Source organism: Engraulis encrasicolus, chromosome 17 (assembly GCF_034702125.1).
Source record: "Engraulis encrasicolus isolate BLACKSEA-1 chromosome 17, IST_EnEncr_1.0, whole genome shotgun sequence".
Classification (NCBI taxonomy): domain Eukaryota; kingdom Metazoa; phylum Chordata; class Actinopteri; order Clupeiformes; family Engraulidae; genus Engraulis; species Engraulis encrasicolus.
Window position 1 is genome coordinate 16,671,711 of NC_085873.1, and position 20,999 is coordinate 16,692,709.

The window sequence follows — 20,999 nt, forward strand, 5'->3', positions numbered from 1 at the left end:
GGGAACTTGTCTTGTGGAGTCATAGAACAAACACATGGACAAATTTAAAAACATCATACAGTGAAAACTAATAAAATGCAATAAAAAGTAACCCACATACAGTGTATTTTAGTAAAGTTAACCAATCTGAACTTGGCATAGATAGACTGTTCATTTTCGTGAGTTTTTATAAATCTAGAAGACATTCCAGGGTTTTAATATGGAAGATAGGCCTATATGCCATCTGTGTATTGATCATGTAATTATAAAAAGGGGTTTCTTTTGTCATTGTGGCTATGTGGTGTTTTGTCTTTGACTTGCTCCATGTGTATGGGTAAAATAAAATATGAACATGATAAAAACTGACCACACTGACAAGGGTCAGTGTGTGAGATAAGCCCCTTGCTGCTGTGTGCTCTCTCTCTCTCACTCACTCACTCACTCACTCACACACACACACACACACACACACACACACACTGAAGCAGGACCTTATGCTGAAAATCAGTGCTTGCCGCAACCCTATTCATGTAACCCAACAGGGAAAAGCCAGAGTTTAGAGTTGTGGTGGAAAATAAGTTTATTAGTCAACTGTTGACAACATATTTGAATAATAGAAGCAAATGCAGTGTTTTCTCCGATCTTCTGCTCATAAGTATCTGCTGCCAGTCTAATCATGGGGCATAATGTTGTTCAGGTGGGGATGCGGTTATTACGTCGACAACATGTAAGCAGATTTAACTAGCATGTTATTGCTATTTTTCACAGGGTGGTGTTTTTTTATGCTCATCTAATCAGGGGGAAGGGCATTGACGGGTGGGGGGATATTCGCGCGCGGGGCGGGGGTATTCGCTGTGGGGGTGAGCAGGGCCTTTTCCTCCTGGGACCAGGGTCCTTGATGGGACCCCTATTGTGACCTTTGCAGGCTGTATAGTGGGCCCTATCAGTGTTTTGTTTTGCCCTGGGGCCTTGTGTGCAATTTGTTTCCTATATCTGCAAACCCTTAGTAGCTCCATATAATTCAGTGTCCAAATCCAAAGTCCATGTCTAAAAATGCCAAGTCCAAAAGTCCAATTACGGTTCAACCACCCTGCAGAGAGAGGGACACAAAAGTGGAAGTTCATCAGTTTATGAACAGCACCACTACATCTGAGTGGCATATTGTGTTTATATTTCAGTCAACATGTAGATACATCAATAGTTATAATCATTGTTTTTCACATCTCTTTTGTTAGAAACAGACCTCCTCTGAGGTAGGCTAAATGGAAAAACAGTACATCTGAGCCTCAATTTCATGAGAATAACATCTGATTTACCTGAGTGTGTACTGGGCAGACTGAACAGGCTTAAGAGTATTCCTCCTGGTTCATCATGTTCAAGTCCTGTTCCTCCTCCTCAATTTTGAAAAGATCTTCCTGGCCCAGGTTTGAAATGCTGGTACCATTGCCCACTACCAAACACAGAATACAAAGCAGCAGTTTATTCAGTGTTAAAGCACAGACTAAATATGTATGCTTCTCAATTGTAAACTGTATTGCACTGTAGGCTGTGTGTGGTCCTTGTCAAATATTGTCCTGCACTGTGCAGGAAATGGTCAAAAAAGGTAGGCCTACTGCAACTATGCTGCTCATTGAAACTAGGTTGGCTATTGCCAAATTTGTTCTTTTCATGAAAGATTACAAAGTAATAAACTAATATTTTCTAGTATGGCCTAAATACAGTCATTTTTTCCAGCTAAAAATGTCTATTTCTGGAAATTCAAAATGGCGGACCATGGCTGTATGAAAAGTGCATTTCGAATACTTAGAATTTGAAGGAGGTGGTAAGTATTCATGAAAAAGGTAACATTAGTGCAGGGGTAGAATGGATCCTGGAAATAAACAACTGAAAATCTTACACAGTGCACCTTTAAATTGTAATGGATTTCAATTTGGTCACTCACAACATGACTTCTACACTTACGAGTGTCCAGGTGATCTTCTGAATTGTGGCGACTGTCCAGTCCACTGAGGTTTGAGCAGCTGGAAGCAATGCTCACTGCCAAACACACAAAACATATAACAGTTTTGTTTGCCATTGTTTTTGTTATCGTCATCAAAACACAGATTAGAGAAGTACAATTATTCATGGATTATTTGTGTTCACTAAAGTTTATATGGATAAACAAATAAGTGATTGGCAAATTTACGGGCACTCCATCTACACTCACCGGTCTCCGGGTCCTCGTACATGTTGTATTGTCTCTCCATGACAAGATCCCTCAAACTACTGCTCACTACCAAAATACACAATACAGTACATATATCACACGTGAAAGATCACAAGTTCATGTGTGGATGATTGAATTATCATTACAAATCAACAACTAAATAAATAGCTAAATAAGTGGCACTGATTTTATACTTACGACTGTCCATGTTACACTCCTCCATATTGAGAATTCTGTCCAGTTCACTGCAGTTTGAACCAAAGGAGCTCACTACCAAACACACAGAACACAAAATGGATTTTGTTAACATTCTTTTTTACAATTTCTTTTTAGGGTATCTATCACATGTATCAACGCATTATGTACTTATGCTATACCTAACCTTAACCCTACCGCTAAGGTGTGTAGAGAAAGAACATAATATTAGGACTACATGTGGTTGTGCTGAACTTTACACCTAATTAATGTAAAATTAAGCATGGCCCAGATTTTTTCAATTCAAAACACTGATTGGACATCTATCCATCTGGGTTAATGTTACACTCACCGCTGTCCAGATCATCATCTGGGATCAGGCCCTGATCTCCCTCTACAGTCTCGATAGTGTCAGCATCCTCTGTTGAGTACAAAGAACAGACAAAACATACGAAGACATGAGAATGGCGGGCTGCCATGTTTGATTACAGTCCTTTTTGTCAATCAAAAGACGAGCACACATCGCATTTCATCTATGGAGGCTTTTATCTAAAGCAATTGACACAAATCAAGCTCTCAGAAAAGGACCTACTTTAATCTTGTGTTTCACAAACACTGGCTACGTTAACATTTATAATTCAGAAATAATAATTCACAATTAAATAGTTTTGTCGAGTTTACACTGATGTTTCATTTAATTCCGAATTGTTAAGTGTTTACATGACGTTTTCAAAGCGGAATTAACCTTTATTCAGAATTAAAGTGAGTTCATTCTGAATTAAATGTCTCTTGTGAACGTAGCCAGCATGTAGCTCTACTAGCCTACATAAATTCCTGAGCGAACTTGGTGCCACATTTGAGGAGAAACACACCATTCACTCTAATCATAAATGAGCAAAGTCAAGTGTGCGACTTTTACCAGCACATAGAAGCTGTGCATGGTTTCTTGAACATTTGCATGAAGATGTTTATTATTAGCCTATTATTATTATGCATAACATTTCTGTTCTTACCCAGAGGGGCAGACTGGATGTCCCCCCAGCATCTCATAGTCTCCTGAGTGGCCGCCTCCTCAGCCATCTTTGGGACGTCAGATGCCATCTCCTTGATGTCCTCAATAGCCTCGGGGACCTCAATGGTCTTGGTCACCTTTAATTTAGATTAGATTTGATTTATTATTATTATTGTTGTTGTTATTATTATTATTATTATTATTATTGGTATTGTTATTATTATCATTATTATTCAGTATAAATACACAATTTCAGTTCAGCATCTAATCAGAAGTGCACATAGCACAAGTGTGACATTTTATACATTACATACAGTTTGTACACATTCAAGCAGTCTTTACACATTGAATTGTGTCTGTATATCCTACAGCTAGTGCAAATAATATGGTTTTAAGTAGACAAAGAATAATGTACATACCCCGTTGGGGGTCTCAATGGTCTCAGTGGCCTCCTCTGTCTGGGTCTCATTGAGGCTCGACAGTGATGCTGCTCTCTCGGTAGCCTCAGCCTGTCGCTCCAGCCTCTTCCTTCGGTGAATGATGACCCACTTAGAACTCATAAGTGGCTTCGCTCCCGTCACCTGGGCCTGGGTGACCTCGGTGGTGTCGGTGGCTTTCTGAGACTCTGAGGCGCTGCATTCCACTGTAGCCTGTGGCTGCCTCTCATTCAGCCTCCTTCTCAGGCGGTTGAGGACCCTAGCAAGGCGGAAGTTTTCAGTAGGCCGATTGACAAACCTTTTCTTGACATTTCTTAATCCAGTCAGTAAAGACCTCCAGCTGGCCATCAAACAACATGATGGCTCCATCTCCTCCTGGCCAATATTCTCCATCATTTTATCAATTGTTTTATGGGGTTTCCCCCCTTAGCTTTTGTTATGTATAGCTGAAAGCTCTCTGTGCTGCTGTTCTTTTGGTTACTTGAAAAGGAATAAGCCAGTGGGGTTCTATCTAGTCAAATAAGAATCTCTTCATTGTTACATCATATAAACATCCTCAAACTCATGATGCCATTCATAATGATTCTAATAGAATTCTCACAATGCTGTTGTGTAAGTCAGTAGAGTCCCTCAGGCTATTATTAGTATAGAATAGGATATCTTTTTATTTTGTCACTGTATCAAGTACAACAGAATTAAGCATTCCTTGTTGAAGCAATAAATAATGAAAGCATTTTCCGGTATAAAACTATTCTTTGGTCACATCAATTAGTACAGTATGGCCATTGGGTAAAAGGTGTTTTTCAGTGTATTTGTCCTGGTTATCATGGATCTGTATCTACTGCCAAATGTCCTGGATGTGATGAGTGTCTTAGAATGGACTTGGCCTTTATTAGGCAGCATGTGCTGTAAAGGCTCTCTAGAGAGGGAAGAGGGCAGCCAACCATGTTCTCTGCTGCCTTTGCAACCCCCTGAAGCTCTTTCCTCTGTGCCACAGTGCAGCCTGGGAACCACACACACAGTACTGTATGTCAGTCTGCTCTCCACTGAGCAGCGGAAGGACAACATGCAGCTTCTGACAGTTGTTGCTTTTCCAGAGTATTTTGAGGAAATAAAGTATTTGCTGTTCCCTCTTCACTAACCCAATGGTGACACCCCAGGTCAGGACCTCCCTGATTACAGCTAATTTTAAATGTAATAAAATAGGCCTAAAATAAATAGAACGTAGCCTATAGCCTGTCTGTCATTCAAGCGTGAATTTGTAATCAGTTTGCTGTTTATATTAGTGTTTTATTTAGCCTACTGATTTTACCGAGTTCTTGCTAAATAAATAAATAAATAAATAAGAAAGAACCGATAGGCCTATTTCAATGACAAGCACACGCAAAGTCATGCACGCACGCACACTGCCACTCTCGATGTAGGCTACTCGATGATAGCTGGCAAAGGCCTAATATTTAAGTGTACACCTACTGTGTGTGTGTGTGTGTGTGTGTGTGTGTGTGTGTGTGTGCGTGCGTGCGTGCGTGCGTGCGCGCGTGCGTGCGTGCGTGCGCGCGCGCGATAGGCCTAAAGGCAGTGAGCACTCGTTTGGGATGGTGATGCGTACTGAACCCAGGTCCAGGACAAGAGAAAACGCAATAGAAGGAGATCCCAGACCAGCCCTTCCAATACAATGGCACATTTTGAAATGAAAATAAAACGAAAAGGCCTGTCATTAAGAAGCGGTCCATTTACATTTTAAAACACGCACCTCGCAAGTGCGTAGGCCTACACGTGATGTGAGAAAGGGGACGACACAGGAAGTTTTCTTCCGACCCGATTGGCTAGTACAGAATGTGGCCAAGATTTCTGGGTAGACCAGTAGCTACGATTTTAAAAGCGGCTTCTTTATGTAGAATTTACGCACTGATTGTGCCTGAGCGAAAGAGGAATACGACGTCTTAAAAATATATTATTACATCGGCGCTTCCATCTTGCAAGAGACGACCCTTGAACTAGAAGCGCGAACATAAACAGTCGGGTACCAAACTACACATCCCAGACTGCTCGACACACACAGGGTCCAATCCAAAGTGCACGGTTTGCGCTTGCAGGATGTAGGTGATAGTTGACGGCCAAGTTCTTCAGAACCCTGAAGTTTTTAGCGACTTGCACCATTGGTTTGACTTTCATTGGAGGTAATATGCTAATTTATCTTTTAGTCATAACTTTAGAAGCAAATACACAGGCCTACGGTGCATTCGCAGTTCGCATAGTGTGTGATGCTACGTAGACATCATGATATTGACATGTTGTAACAAACTCTGGTCGTGATTCTTTTCATGTGGTTTTGAAGGCTTTTGGTCCTCGTGTGACTCGCAAGGATGGCAGACGAATCTCAAAGAGGCGAGGGGTTGCCAGAGGATGTAATGACAGATGATTGCATGACTACCTACACGCACCTATACAGTCCAGACCTTTTAAAGTGAGTGCGTAAAGACGTGCTTTCCCTGCACAACACAGCAAGTTCCCATTTGTGCTGATCATATCCTGTATTTTTTTTTATTTATTGTGTGGGTTTCTCTCTTTTTCAGAGATAATGTAGCATTTATTACAGGAGGTGGGTCTGGCATTGGATTCCGCATAGCTGAGGTCTTCATGAGGTAGGCAGCCAGTTGCAGACTTAAGCTGTTATGTCAGTCTTGCTTTTCCTCACTCACCTGGGTGCACTCAGACTCACATTAGTTGTGTTATCATATTTTTCTATCTGTACTTCTGCTCAGTGGGAGAGGTTATCTTTCCACCTTGACTTGACACACAGAGACCTTTACCCAGGTGCATAATGCAGAATACAAATGTTATGTGACACCTACAAGCCTTTCTGTGGCATTTAAGTGAAAGGAAACACACTTTTTCCCATAGAGGTAGAAAATAACACTAGAGAGGACCCCGCCCCCCTTTTTACGGCAATCTGTAGCGGCCATTATCTGTAGGTAGATCAGAGAAATGGAATTTAACGGAGAACGAGGCTCACCTCTGTCAAAAATGGCTTAATCATGTGAAAATGTCCATCAACACCCTATACAAGAACAATAGTTGAAGTGTGTTGCTAACTATGTTCATAAAAGATATTATTTGATTTTTAAATGTATTTTATCGACTCATATGATTTAAGTAGATATTTAGCCTGACATTTCAAATCTGGTCTTTGATTAAAGTTTTACTTCATATTTACACAGTTTTAGTTAATTTCTTGACAGGGGTGGGCGTGTTCTCCATTGACTTGCATTGCCTGAAAGTACCTACACTACCTACGGAAGTTGGGAAGCTCCAGCTGCCATTTCCCAGTGCTGTCGCAAATTGCTGTGTCCTCTCTAGTGTTATTTTCTACCTCTATGCTTTTTCCATTTCCATTTGACCTTTTATGCTTTGGGAAGTATTGTAATGTTTGATCTTTTGACCTCAGGCATGGGTGTGATGTAGTGATCGCCAGTCGAAATCTTGAACGTCTGACAGAGGTAACCAAAGCTCCATGCACCCCCCCCCCACCCCCCACACACACACATGTAACATGAAACATTGTTATTATTATATTGTGTGCACAAGATCTGAGGTTAACACTGGAATAAAATAAAATCTACTTTGGTCAAATGTGTGCAGGCAGCAGACAAGCTAACTAAAGCAACGGGTCGGAGATGTCTTGCCCTGGCAGTCGATGTTAGGCAGCCAGACACCATCAATGCAGCAGTGGACCAAACCCTACAGGAGCTGGGGCGCATTGATATTCTCATCAATAGTAAGAAACGGGTCATTCGTTTACAATATGGAAGTGCAAGTCAAACTATTTCCTCCCATCCTTTCCTGCAGCTTGTGGCCTCGTGATGCCGAGGTCGCTGTCATTGATGGTCGAAGTTCAGATTCAGCATCTGATTCAATATCTTGCAGAAGCACAATTCAATAGTCATGACCCCCCCCCCCCCCCCCCCCCCCCCCCCCCCCCCCCCCCCCCCCCCCCCCCCCACCGGCGGGGTGACACTGAGGCATGAGGCCACAAGCAACAGGAAAGGACAGGAGGAACTAGTTTGTTCTCAGTGTGTGAGCGTGAGCCCTCATCTATGACCTTTGACCTCTTACAGTGGTTGTGGAGGTTCAGTCAGATAATAAAGGTCCAGCCATATTTATGTTTCAAGTTAATTCAATGAATCTGTCTGACTTTGCAGTCAGTTGAATTTGTACATTGTAAATTGCAAAATGTGTACAGCAGTACAACATGGAGGGACTTGTTGATCTTGGTCATTCCATGTGAAATCAGACACTGCTCCAGAAGCATATAAGAGGTTTGTGGTAACAAGCAATTAAACATACCACTGGACTTAGGACCTCATCAGGAATGTGCCCGTGTTTGTGGTGCCCACCGACATAGTATCTGAAGTTATTGTGACCATCTATTTTCTTATCTGAACGCCTGGCTAGTTTCTTTACAAATGTGCAGTAAATGGTCGATTCTGCTCCAACAATGCGCACGCAGCTCGATTACGTCACATCTGTGTACTACAAACAGTAAAAGGGTCTATTGGCCCCTGATATTTTGTATAGGTGGAATACATGTTTGTGACTATTAATATTTATTTATAATGTTTTTTTGTGATTAGATGCTGCAGGGAACTTCCTGTGTCCTGCTTCCTCGTTGTCTTTCAACGCCTTCAAGACCGTGCTAGAAATAGACACCATGGGAACATACAACACCAGCAAGGTGGTCTACGACAAGTGGTTGAAGGTAAAATGGTATAGTTGATGACTAATGGTTAGATTAGATTGGATTAGATTAGTTTAGATTATCCTTTATTGTCTCTTCAGGAGATAAAGTCTGAGTGGACATGGAGAAAGTGTGATTCACAATTAACATCAGATCAACACAACAGGGAAGACCACAAAGAAACAAACAAAGATACTAAACAGGGAAACGTGTAAAAACAAACAACCATTGTTTGTGCACACAGCCTTCAAGTTTTGGCCCTGACACGGTCATCCAAAAGAAATAAAGCAAACCTAGACACTGCACATACTTTTACCTTGAGCTATTGCACAAGGAATACAAAAAACCCCACTAAACAATAAAGATATTATGCATGTAATGCCAGAGGTTTCAGAAAATACAGAATGAGTTGTTATTATTCTTGTATGAGCACATATGCTAGGTGGACACTAGATGAATGGCGGATGGTGGACTTGAGGGAGAAATAAAGGCTTGTGACACAAACATTCGACTTTATTGGATCATTAACAAGGCAGTTGTCAGAAGTGCTTTTTATCAGGCCAACATAAGAAATACACACCCATAAAATAGCATACATACATTCCATACATTTTGATAAAACACAACAGTTGATGAATAAATGTCAAGTGGCAGAGGCTTAATGGGGAGCTGTTTGCCATTTGTTGGCTTCTGGCCTTATCCTGTTTCAAGCAGCTTTGCCAGGGTGTGTTGGTTGCTAAGGCGGCAATGGTACTGAGTGAAGAATGTTGGGTGTGCAAGACAGTTGAGGCAAGGACTTCATTGAGGATTCGTTAGCTGCTGGCTTTATCCCTTCCAAGCAGTTACGCTAGGGTGTGTTGGATGTTTCGTATAATTTGTAAAACAGTAATACCTACCTACCTGTACCTACTAACACCCCCACCCACACCTAGTAAAACCTGCTATTTAGCAGCTTAATCGACCAAGGAACCATCAATACCATTTAAACCTATTTGCCTATTTATTGCACTGCTTACATATTATATAAAATGTACCATTGCGTGTGTGATGGTACCAATCACAGCAACAGTTTGGCATGGGAGTGCAGGTGCAATACCAATGATCTATTGGTCAAGGGCCAAAAGCTCACTGCTGCTACTGCATCTGCACTGCATGAGGCTTCGGAAGGAAGGTTTACTAACATTTTATTGCTGAACGCTGCTGTTGGGTATCTTTTACACATGACTGCACTGCACTGTAACTATGGTGAAGTGTGTTAATGGAAAACATTGTGACTTGAGTAGAAAGGCTTTTTTCCACCGCTAATAGTTTTCCAAATTATTGATTTTGTTTTATATCCTCGATAACTGCAGGATCATGGTGGTGCTATCGTAAACATCTCTGCCACTCTGGGCTACAGGGGACAGGCGCTGCAGGTGCATGCTGGATCGGCCAAAGCCGCCAACGGTAAGTGCAGTATTCATGCTTTCATGGTGTCAATTGAAATAAAACCCATGCCACGCCCATGTCACTCTCATTATTCTTATATTATTATCAAGATTTACCTTCAGGCATACATGATGTTCTTCACGACCCTCCACAGAAAGTCATGGCCAATTCTTGCATTTTAAGTCTTATTGTAGCATATTTCTTATTTAAAATATACATATTAGAAAAAAAGAGGTATCGCACACCAATAAAGTCTTTCTTGAGGTGCTGGCTTCCTGAGCATATAAATGTTAAAGAAAAAGAAAAGAATGCCGCACACTCTGCTCCATGTTTTAATGGTGAAGTGACGTTTCGGCCGTCTGGCCTTCTTCAAAGTTTGAAGAAGGCCAGACGGCCGAAACGTCACTTCACCATTAAAACATGGAGCAGAGTGTGCAGCATTCTTTTCTTTTTCTTTAACATTTATTGTATACTATGCATAAATTAACTTCCAGCTTCAAAGAGTTACTTCCAGCTTCAAAGAGTTACTGTACTCTGTTTGTCCTTCAGATTAGAGGTGGGGGTTCTGTCTCATACAACACAGAGGTGCAATATTTGAAAACGTCCCCAATGTCTTGTTTTGACCATCTCTTTTCGTAGATGCCATGACTAAACACTTGGCCGTGGAATGGGGACCCAACGGAGTGAGGGTCAACACTGTGGCACCAGGGCCCATCTCAGGCACCGAAGGCTACCGCAGACTGGGCAAGGACACTTTTTATTTCTCATGCAACTTGTAGTTATAGTATACTTTTAGGAATCAAACTTAGACTGAAGTCGAATTGCTGAATAATATCTTACTGGTATTGGTGTCCAGTCAGTGACTGACAAACCAGGTTGAGAGAGTGAAAATCTTGCCTTAGGCCTACATTTCTTCTGCATATGCCCATAATCTTTTTTGCTTATCATGTAATTTGCAAGAGTGGCTTCAGTCAGTAGTGGTTACCTTGAGAAAGTGAAGTCTTGTCTTCCATAATTGTGCTACAATTGCTGAATTGGCCGAAATATTTTGTTGGCATGGCTTTAAAAAAAAAAAAAAGTAATCCTGAACATGGGATGTTCACCTCTGGCTTCAGAATGCCTATCGTATCTAGATGTAAGAGTTCTACAACTTGGTGAGGATTTGTACGAATGCGGCAGCACCACATGCAATGTTGTTTTCATATTTCACACTAGAGTAAATTGGAGTGAGTCTTGAGAAAATGTTAACGTTGGTGTGCAATTATTACACAGTCATTACATCAGATCAGACATTCAGCACCAACTGCATAGTTTAGATTTTAAGGGCAATAATCTTTCCCCTTAAGATTCTGAGCAACATCATCACCAACTTTCCAGGAACGTTTTTTCCTTGACTGACTTAACTATTTTATTCCATCTAACATATAAACATGGAACAGTAAAGTGAGCCATCAGTTATATCCATTAAAAGTCAGCGATGGCACAACAAATCCTACATCTTATGTCCATTGTGATCCCTAAAAAAGGAGGAGACGATGGCTTAAGGCAGCAATCTACATATCAAGAGTGTCTTTGCAAAACGACGTATCCACCATTTTTTACTTTTGCATTTTATTATTGTCTTTCTTCGGGTTTCAGTAAACGCACACCGTTTGAGGTGCGTACGGCAGACAATTAGACTCAACTTGAAAAAGAATGGTCGTCGCACACTCAGAACTTCATGCAGTTACATTTAATAAGACCAACGTTTCGGCTTACGTCTTCAGAGAGATGACCCTGATGAAGGCGTAAGCCGAAACGTTGGTCTTATTAAATGTAACTGCATGAAGTTCTGAGTGTGCGACGACCATTCTTTTTCAAGTTGCATTTTATTATTGGAAATGACTGTTCAGAAGTCCTATCATCCATGTGTGAATTCCTGCCATTCAAATATTTTGAGAACATACTTTTTTAACCTTTTATAAAATGCCTTTTGCAATGTAATGCACTGGAATTCCCAATACAAAAAAAATGTATATTTCCTAAAATGTTACAAATGGAAGTACACCATTTTGCAACGAAACTCATATTTCATTCATATACAGATTGCATACATTCATACACACACACAGACATCATTTCTCGTTCTTCATGTCTGCCCTGTGTCTGTCGACCTGGTTTCCCTCGACTAGGTGGTCCACATGCTGAGAACGCCGGCATGTTCAGCAGCATCCCTCTGCAGCGTGCCGGGAACAAGACGGAGATGGCCCACGCAGTGCTCTTCCTCTCCAGCAGGGCGGCGTCCTACGTGACGGGCAGCATCCTGGTGGCCGATGGCGGAGCGTGGCTGACGTCGGCCAATGACGTGCACCGCCTGCTGGGTATAATCTCCTCTCCCTCTGCTAAACTCTGACAGACAGACAACACTCAGGTGTGTGTGCATGTGAGTGTGAGGGGTGTCTGTGCATGTGTGTGTGACAGAGATGTTGTGCCCTTTCGGTGTTCCTGGCCTGCACCCGAGTGTCACACTGTGTATTGGTATGTGGGTCTGTCTATTTTTTTTTATGTCCTGTCATCTTGCATGCCTTCATGATAAATTTCACAATTGTTTTGCTTTTTGCATGTATTTCATAAAATACTTATATGGTGTGTAAATCCAATGCTGGGCAAAGGAGAAGTTAGTAAGCGCAACCATCAAAATGACCAAAAAACTGTTGATTAGGCATCAGGGCCGGACGCACAACGCAGAGGATAGATATTGCTGTTGGCTTGGGGCCCCCACCTGCCAGGGGGCACTGATTGGACATGTAGCGAAGGGGAGTAGAGTTGCCCAGCTGGGACTTGAACCCAGACCTTCTGGGGTAGTAAACTGGGGCTCTGACCGGCTCTTTGGTGTAGCGGTCAGAGCCCCGGTTTACTACCCCAGAAGGTCTGGGTTCGAGTCCCAGCTGTGCAACTCTACTCCCCTTCGCTACAAATGGTGTCAGAAGTGGGATGGTGCCGTTAGGCCATCGGAAGCGTACCCATTGTGTGTGAGCCGTAATTCCATGTGAGGGACTCCCAGGATTGGTGACCCCGGTGTGAGGGACCCCAGTGATGGGTGAAGCATTGATGACGGGGCACACTGGATGGGAGAAGCATGATGGGCAGTTGCGTGAGGGACACCATGAGTGTGTGAAGCGCACGGGTGCGCTTCCCGAAGGGGAAGGCAGTGTGATGGAGTGACCATCACTAGGGTTGTGGGTGTGTTCTGACTAACATGCCAACGAGCCTGGCTCTTTGGTGTAGCGGTCAGAGCCCCGGTTTACTACCCCAGAAGGTCTGGGTTCGAGTCCCAGCTGTGCAACTCTACTCCCCTTCGCTACAGGACAATTTGAAATATTGCAGAATTGTGACGAGATGCAATATTTAAAAAAATGATCTGTCGTGTTGTGTACCGTTGGTAGACATGTTATGGTATGACACTGGGCGCGGTTACATGCACATTAATAATCCAATTGAAATCGCATTATTACATTACTCAGATTTTAAGAAATCTGATTACACTACGTGTATTATCTGATTGGGTCCGATTGGATTTCTCATGTAACAGAATACCCTACTCCGATTTTAAATTGGAGTATTCTAATTCCTCTTTTCCACTGCCCGTTTTCTGGTAGGCCTACAGCTCGACACAGCGCGACTCGGCCATCACTTGCTGCTTTACGATTGAGCTGTGTCGTGCCTATTGGAAAAGCAAAAAGTGGCGGCCGAGTTGCGCTGTGTCAAGCTGTAGGCCTACCAGAAAACCGTCAGTGGAAAAGAGGCATATGTCTCGCGCTGTATTTATGCTTGATTTAACATTAAACATCGTACAATGGCCAACAAAAAAGTCCACTTTTGGACCGAGGAGGGGACCTGTTGTGTCTGTTTATTTGTAGCGAAATTTGACCTCCGGGGGGGGCCACAACAACCCTTAGCCTAGGGGCCTCAGACCATCTTCATCCGGCCCTGGTAGACCTGCTTGTTCACTTATTTACACGGTCAACCCACATCTTTACGGCATATAATTAAACTACCTTTCTTTTCTCTGCCCATAAACCACTTACCATCAGTGCTCCGTTTCTTACAAAATATTTCCGATTGACAAGGCTGAGCCTGTTGCGCTGTTTTACATGTGTCCACTGACCCACTATACCCATTTCTTTTTCAGGATTATGGTCCTCTGAGATGAAGAGAGATAAAAAATAAACATTTTATCCTCAAAGAAGAATGGATCCTTGTGATACAACAGGAGAGAACTGTCCAGGCACTTCGGCTCACTCATGACATTCCATACCACAGAAATCAGTTTGTTACCGTAATTTACCGTGCCTTGCCTGTCATAGTAGGCCTGTACTTGCTGACATGAAAATATTGTGGCTGATGTGCCAGAAGTCTGAAGTCAGAAGTTGTCATGTAGGCTCTATGGCCTATGTGTCTTTCTAGTTATGTCAAAAATTAACTTGTGTCTCTATCATAAAGTCAGTATGTCCATGTTATAACCCTGTACACTACTTCCTAAATATTAAAAGGAAAAAAGAGCAATTGTGTGTGTGTGCTTTAGTGTGTTTTAACTGGATGCCCCTCATACCTCAACTAACTGCCGCACGAGGGCGCAATAGTATTATAAAGCAACGTGTTGATGTTTCTCAGCTTACCATAAACACATCATACAGTGATCTACAAGAAGTTTGGGATGTCCGTGTTAATAGCTTTGGCTCAGACTTAATCTTGAACATTCCCTTGTTATTAATAAACAAAAAATAATCCTGAGTCTGTAGGATGAAAAGATTCTGTACTGGACACTCAAACAGACTAGTTTGGTGAGACGGTGCTCTGGTGGGAAAAATAATTTTGCATTCATTCGTTTTCATTTTGGTCCTCCTCCTTAGAATTTGGTTATTTTCCATGTACTGTAGCTGCAGCTACTAATACTCCTAACTAAATATTTTGAGACTGGGTTGATATCGGCAGACTGCGGCGTAGTCGCTGCGCTTGCGTGCTTGCTTGTACTGTTGACGTCGCTGTGTATGCGGTATGAGGATGGCAGATGTTGCATCGGTTGCTGATGCGAGTGCAGTCCGTCCGTGGTGACATTATTTCTCGGAATACAAATGGCATCATCTATAACGAATGATATTGGAATTATGATTTCGTCACATCGCCCCATTACAAGGACTGAGGAACAATAATATTGTGTCGGCGGAATACCCACTGGGATTTTTAGCTAAGCTAACCAGCACAGGTGGATGATTCGTGGATTTCTTGGATTTGGGCTACCTTGAAAGGAGCAAAGATACCAAAGCAAGATCCAGATGCAAAGGTCGTTCAGCTCAAGAGTCTCGTGGAATGGCATCACATTGGCCCTGCAACGATGATCTAACACAAGGATTGTATGTTCTTTTGGCACGGTGGTAGACCGTACGTAACCAACGGATGGGCCAGCCTGCCCCGATTTTTGAGGGATGCTTGTCTCTAGCCTGTTAGCCATATGTTGACGCTGTTACAGCTACTAATCCCACCAACACAAGCTGTCACTCAGTGAGCTAGCTAATAATTCCTATGATGGCGGCTACTTAGGAAACCGCTGCAGCTTATCATGGACTAATGCACCTAATTCATTAATTTTCTTAGGTCATAATTTAAATCCAACCCCGGACGAAATAGACCCGTTAGTTAGCAAGGTGGGCTACCGGGGGTAGGCAGTGAAATGAGCTAGTCCGCTAACAAACATTAGCTGGCTGGATGATGAGAGATACCCAATAATTTTCTCATAGGCAAATTATGCTTTCGTCTAGCCTCGGTGGAAATGTTCCTATAAAACGCATTTTTTACATATGGTTTAGTCTCTCCCCCAAGTCGTTTTGCTATGGTAGGTGGACGTGTTTGTAATGTCACACTTCAGTGTCATAATTAAATAATTAACACATAGGTTTGATACGTTGACATTATCTGTGGTTCACGATACCCTTCAAGCTGAATTTATTATTCGCACATATGGAAAAGTCACCTTGATTTTGCGCCATGAGAATGTATTTCAGATGACCGTTTCAGCCATCCCTTTCAGTTTGATTTTCATCCAGTATATTTTATCAGTTGTTTACTTTCTTCACTCAGATTCTAGCAGCTAGATAACCCACCTTCATGGCCAGTTTGACTAGCTACCAAATGTTTGTTTTGGATACAATCTCGTGGAACGTGAAGGTTAGAATGTTTGTAGGGTATCTGGTCTAGTAATCGAACCGTAACTAAATCTGGCTGTAGTCGCGTTTTCTGTAAATCCACTTTACTGGATTTGGTCGTGGGTAAAGAGGGTTTAGTTAACCAGATTAATTTTCTGACCGTAAACACGGTGGGAAGTCAATCGCCTTATCGTAATTTTGGCCCCACCTCTGCATAGTGGTCTGCAGGTCTGTTTTGCCACTGCCCGCTGCATAGAACTAGCGGCCTCGACACACTTGCCCTTAATGCGGTTAAGGGGAGGTTCACATATGGATCTCAACGAGGCTCATCTGATAGCAGACTGTGTTTTCTAGCCTCCCAGCGGCGGACAAACATGGAACAGGTCTTGATGTCCAGCCCGGGAGGCCACTCTGAATGGGATGGAGATCAGAATAGTCTGGGGTTCATGCTTTTGAATCCCAGTGACCCTGCAACGACGTGTGGAAATGAAGAGACAGCTCAACAGACACTGCATTTCGAGGAGGGAGGTCGGAATGTTATGTCTCTCAACCTGGGTGAAATATTCCAGGAAAATGTCTTGCATTTAGATGACCTGTTTCGGACTCCCCAGTATTCTGGTGTAGAGCAGGTATTTTCATGGGAGAAAGATGCAGTGCACGCTCCTTCTCAGTGGGACAGTCACAACTCTTCTCCACAGGATTCCCCGCCAAGCGAACAAAACGAGGCCCTAGAAGACAGCGTGAACCCTTGCACTCTCGCCAGCCCAGCTAGGACAAGTGCGGACCACCAGTTGGACGGGAAGACCACAGACACTCCTGAGACTTCATCTGAGGTCACAGACTCACCTGTCAGCCTCTCCACTGTGGAGGAAGACCCAGGTGTGGACACACAAACACAGGAACCTTTGTCTTTGCAGGCACTCGTACACACGTCAGCTCAGGACCCACAACATGTTTACACACAAGAAGAGAGTACGGCGTCGGCACACACGACTCTGCGTCTTGATCACACACTCACTACTGGTGTGTGTTTGGAGCCTGTGGCTGCCTCGATGGAAGCGGACACTCCCCTCACGTGCGAGGAGAAGAATCAACAAAACTCATTCACAGAGCAGCCTACGCCCCAGCTGTCATATGAGGAGGAGGACACTCCTCAGCAGAGAGAGCAGCAAACGCCGGATAACGCAACAGAGTCAGAAATGTGTCAAGGAAGTCTAGATGGAGAAAGCATACCTGTGGAAGCAGGAGTAGAACTGCTGGTAGAGACTGAGAGAACCCCTGCTGAAGATACATCTAATCACATAGAAACAGACAGACTAATTGAAACAAACACTCCTGTGCCGTCGGCCTACGATCCGGCTGACGAAATATCACACGGTCACGTTGCGAGTGTGTCGCCATCTGATGGAGATAATGCATGTGAACATCTGTTGTTTGAAGTGGATCATTTGCCTCTAATAGCTACAGAGGCAGACACATCTGGACACACACGTGAGTGCACACAACAGGAAGAAACCTTCTCTGAACAAGCACTACATCCGCACGGGTCACTGGATAGCAGAACTGGGGAAGACATACCTGAAATCGCTCCAAGTGCCGCCATTTCAATTCATTTGCAAAAAGAGATTACAGAAGTTGAGGTGGTTTTAGAAGATGTGACTGACATCGAAAATCATAAACAAACTGATCAGCACACAGAGTGCATGGAGGCAGGACTGACTGACATTACAATAGGCAAACAGGAGGAGCAAAGGGGTGACCTGTACAACACTACTGGCCCATTAGAATCATATCAACCCAAACAAGAAGAAGCCACAACTGAACAAACAGTTGAAGGTGACATTTTGCCTGAATGGATCTTTCAGGTGAATCCATCGGAAGCAGAGACGTGTGAAGCCGTGTCCGAAGGAGACGACACGTCTGACATTTTACTTGAAGCTGAAGCATATCAGCACACACTTGAAGGAGGCATTAGTTCTGAATGTGGCCAAGGAACGGGGAGGTCAGACCACTTAGTTCAACTCGCCCCTGAAGGCGATGCTTCTTCAACTGCAGAGGAACTTAAGCACACGCCTCTGGCAGATGGTGCTCCTGAACAACCACAGGGGGTGGATGTCATCAGAGTAGGTAGCACATCTGATTCTTCCTTGAGCGGCACAAATCCATCAAATCAGAGAGGTACACTTGAATCAGAAGGATCAGAAGCCGTACCAACAGGCACAGCTAATAGTTCATTCACACACAACCTGGAAAACACAGAGGCTATCTGTGATTCTGTAAACAGCAAACTGGTAACAAAAGATGTGACCACAGTTGAAAAGCATTGTTTAATTCCATTGGACTTGCCTGACATTGAAAATGGAGAAATAGACAGTACGCTCTCATTGAGTGTAGAAACTGTACAAAAGGAGGCTTCCGAACACAATGACAGGACAGACATGCACACATGTGAAAACGGGCACAACACTGATGTGTCCAGTGCCAACACCACAGGCACACACACTGAGAATAATGTGGTGGCATCCACCTCTCACCAACCCAAGCTTTCATGCCTTCCTGACCCTGAAAACGCATCAGAACTGGACACCACCAGCCCCGACCAACAGACTGTGGATGGGTATGCCTCTCATGTTGAAGCAGTGAGTGACAATGGTATCACCATACAGCCTCAGGAAAAACCATGTGCGCATGCCCTCCCGCCAGGCAGCGAAAGCGCATCTGCACCTGACAGTTGCCTGACAGATGGTCCGTCAGAATCCATCACAGCGCGTGCCAAGGATCAGGACGCCTCCCTCACACCAGGTGGCCCTCCCCTTCTCCCCACCTGTGCAGGTGAGCAGCCCAGTGATGTGGCGGGTGGGGCCTCTGAGTCTGAGCAGACCTGCCCAGCCAATCAGGCTCCAGCTGAGTTGAAAGGGCACCGGGAAGGGGAGGGGGAGGAGCAGGTGGAGGAGGCAGAGAGACTCGCTCTCAACCAGTCCAGCTCCAACCAGGTAACCCAAGCCCCTGACAATGGCAGCTCTCCCGCAGAGACGACTAACGACACGCATGAGTTGATGGAGGTGAAGAACATGCCGGCTCTGCCCGAGTATGAGAGCCTGGGCTTGGGCCCGGAGCCACCAGCGTGCAGCGTGGAGGTACCGAGCCCCAGCGGTGGCGGCTGTAGCCCTATCCCCCTAGCCATGGGCTCCTCCACAGCGGACCCCCTCAGAGCCGTCTTCCAGGCCCTGGACCAGGATGGGGACGGATTCGTGCGCATGGAGGAGTTCCTGGAGTTTGCCGCCGCGTATGGGGCCGAACAGGTGTGTACTATTACTATTACACTGCCTTTTTTCTTTTCTATGTGACTGTGGTGTTGAGTGGTTATTTTTTTGTAATGTTCATGATTAGAGGCTGGCATTGTTTTTTTTCCCTGTTCCTCCTGATTGAGTGCAGGAAGTATTCTCTCTGGTGTACAAGTCATAGTGTGTGGGTGACGGGCAGAGGAGGAGGCGATATGGAAATGGTAACAGTGGTAGTTGGATGTTGAGAGTGAGTCAGTTGTGGCCAAAGTTGTAGTGAGCAAACTGATTTTTTTCCCTTTAAGGTTCCAGTTACATGTTTTAGATGTGTTAGTACTAGTGCGTAGTAGTTCGAGTGGTACTAGTGCGACCCAGTATCAAAGCCCCTAATGCGTTTTGTGATGAAGCAAGCAACTGCTGTGTGTAGAGCCCATTAGCGTGTGTGTGTGTGTGTGTGTGTGTGTGTGTGTGTGTGTGTGTGTGTGTGTGTGTGTGTGTGTGTGTGTATCGGCTGGCCTCATAACTGGGACTCCATGTGGGATAGAGATAGCGTAATGTGTTTTCCACACAGGACAGCTATGGTTACTAATCAAATACAGTGCTCAGTTCTGTGTTAAAAGCCCAAAGATGCAAGCTTTGTCAGGTCAAGTAAAAAGGGGACAATAAAAGGTAGTTACGCAAGGTGTGTGTGTGTGTGTGTGTGTGTGTGTGTGTGTGTGTGTGTGTGTGTGTGTGTGTGTGTGTGTGTGTGTGTGTGTGTGTGTGTGTATGTGTGTGTGTTGTGTTGGTGTGTTTGTGGTAATCGCAACCTCTTTTATCTGGGAGAGGACCTAAACCTTCTCCTTTAAACCTGTTTCTGTCTGACAGAGAAGTGCCCTTTTACATGTAAATGGCAACCGACATACACTAACAGTATCTTGCTGTCTGTCTGTCTGTCTGTCTGTCTGTCTGTCTGTCCCTCATTACAGACTCTCTCCCTTCTTATTTTCAGTATTTTTTTCTTCCTTTTGGCTACTGGCTCCCAGCCTCTACTCTTGTGGTGTGTGTGTGTGTGTGTGTGTGTGTGTGTGTGTGTGTGTGTGTGTGTGTGTGTGTGTGTGTGTGTGTGTGTGTGTGTGTGTGTGTGTGTGTGTGTGTTTCCACTGGTCACAATACACCCATGGAAACCCAATCCCTCAGATACTGCCGAGCTCCTGTTATATTATTCAGACCTCAGAGACTCCAAACCCACACTACACACCCTTCTTCCCTTCCCTCCCTTTCTCCCTCCTTCTCTGTCTCTTTTTTCCCTCTTTCCCTGTTATTCTCTCCCCATCCCTGCTCTCCAACTCAGCCCGTCCCGCTTTATTTTCTCTTCTGCTCACTAGTCCCTCGTTAGCTGTCTGGATCTCTTTGTATATTGCCTCCTGCCGCTAAAGCCTTTATCATCCTCAGTTCCTCCTAGTTCATTCGCCAGCGTTTCAGCAAGATTGCCCACAAAAGAACGACCCCCGTCTATTTGGCCATTAGACCATTTGAGCTGTCGGCTGTAATTGTTA

At 44.0% G+C, this 20,999-nt stretch overlaps 3 protein-coding genes across 4 annotated transcripts in view; 2 read left to right on the forward strand and 1 right to left on the reverse strand.

Annotated features, from left to right (window-relative positions):
• Positions 1-96: 96 nt before the first annotated feature.
• On the reverse strand, positions 97-5,280 carry LOC134467896 (uncharacterized). Its single transcript, XM_063221882.1, has 8 exons — positions 3,815-5,280; positions 3,397-3,532; positions 2,736-2,804; positions 2,387-2,458; positions 2,189-2,254; positions 1,942-2,016; positions 1,296-1,429; positions 97-1,069 (listed from the first exon to the last, which is right to left on the reverse strand). Exons 1-7 carry the CDS (start codon positions 4,226-4,228, stop codon positions 1,326-1,328), a joined length of 936 nt encoding a protein of 311 aa, XP_063077952.1. The 5' UTR covers positions 4,229-5,280; the 3' UTR covers positions 97-1,069; positions 1,296-1,325.
• A 432-nt stretch (positions 5,281-5,712) lies between these two features.
• Positions 5,713-14,543, forward strand: decr2 (2,4-dienoyl CoA reductase 2, peroxisomal). 2 transcript variants are annotated; one of them, XM_063221884.1, is made up of 10 exons: positions 5,713-6,012; positions 6,171-6,299; positions 6,409-6,477; positions 7,281-7,332; positions 7,475-7,610; positions 8,467-8,591; positions 9,923-10,016; positions 10,638-10,742; positions 12,170-12,358; positions 14,170-14,543. In XM_063221884.1, exons 2-10 carry the CDS (start codon positions 6,199-6,201, stop codon positions 14,205-14,207), a joined length of 909 nt encoding a protein of 302 aa, XP_063077954.1. In that variant the 5' UTR covers positions 5,713-6,012; positions 6,171-6,198; the 3' UTR covers positions 14,208-14,543. The 2 variants fall into 2 exon arrangements, with proteins under 2 accessions (XP_063077954.1, XP_063077955.1); XM_063221885.1 differs by having other exon boundaries at positions 5,714-6,012; positions 12,170-12,408; positions 14,170-14,265.
• Positions 14,544-16,346: 1,803 nt separating this feature from the next.
• rab11fip3 (RAB11 family interacting protein 3 (class II)) overlaps positions 16,347-20,999 on the forward strand; it is a 50,291-nt gene continuing 45,638 nt past the window's right edge. The window contains exon 1 of the mRNA XM_063221883.1: positions 16,347-19,482. Coding sequence (XP_063077953.1) covers positions 16,555-19,482 — 2,928 coding nt within the window. The 5' untranslated portion in view covers positions 16,347-16,554. The remainder of the gene's footprint in view (positions 19,483-20,999) is intronic.

What these genes read in the sequence shown, in the direction of transcription:
- LOC134467896 (XM_063221882.1), bottom strand. Translation starts at nt 4,228, where the DNA reads ATGATGGAGAATATTGGCCAGGAGGAGATGGAGCCATCATGTTGTTTG. An exon ending in CCATTGAGACCCCCAACGGG is followed by an intron (nt 3,533 to 3,814) that starts GTATGTACATTA and finishes TCTAAATTAAAG; the next exon opens with GTGACCAAGACCATTGAGGT. An exon ending in GGAGTGTAACATGGACAGTC is followed by an intron (nt 2,255 to 2,386) that starts GTAAGTATAAAA and finishes GTATTTTGGTAG; the next exon opens with TGAGCAGTAGTTTGAGGGAT.
- decr2 (XM_063221884.1), top strand. Translation starts at nt 6,199, where the DNA reads ATGGCAGACGAATCTCAAAGAGGCGAGGGGTTGCCAGAGGATGTAATG. An exon ending in CATTGATATTCTCATCAATA is followed by an intron (nt 7,611 to 8,466) that starts GTAAGAAACGGG and finishes TTTTGTGATTAG; the next exon opens with ATGCTGCAGGGAACTTCCTG. An exon ending in CGAAGGCTACCGCAGACTGG is followed by an intron (nt 10,743 to 12,169) that starts GCAAGGACACTT and finishes TCCCTCGACTAG; the next exon opens with GTGGTCCACATGCTGAGAAC.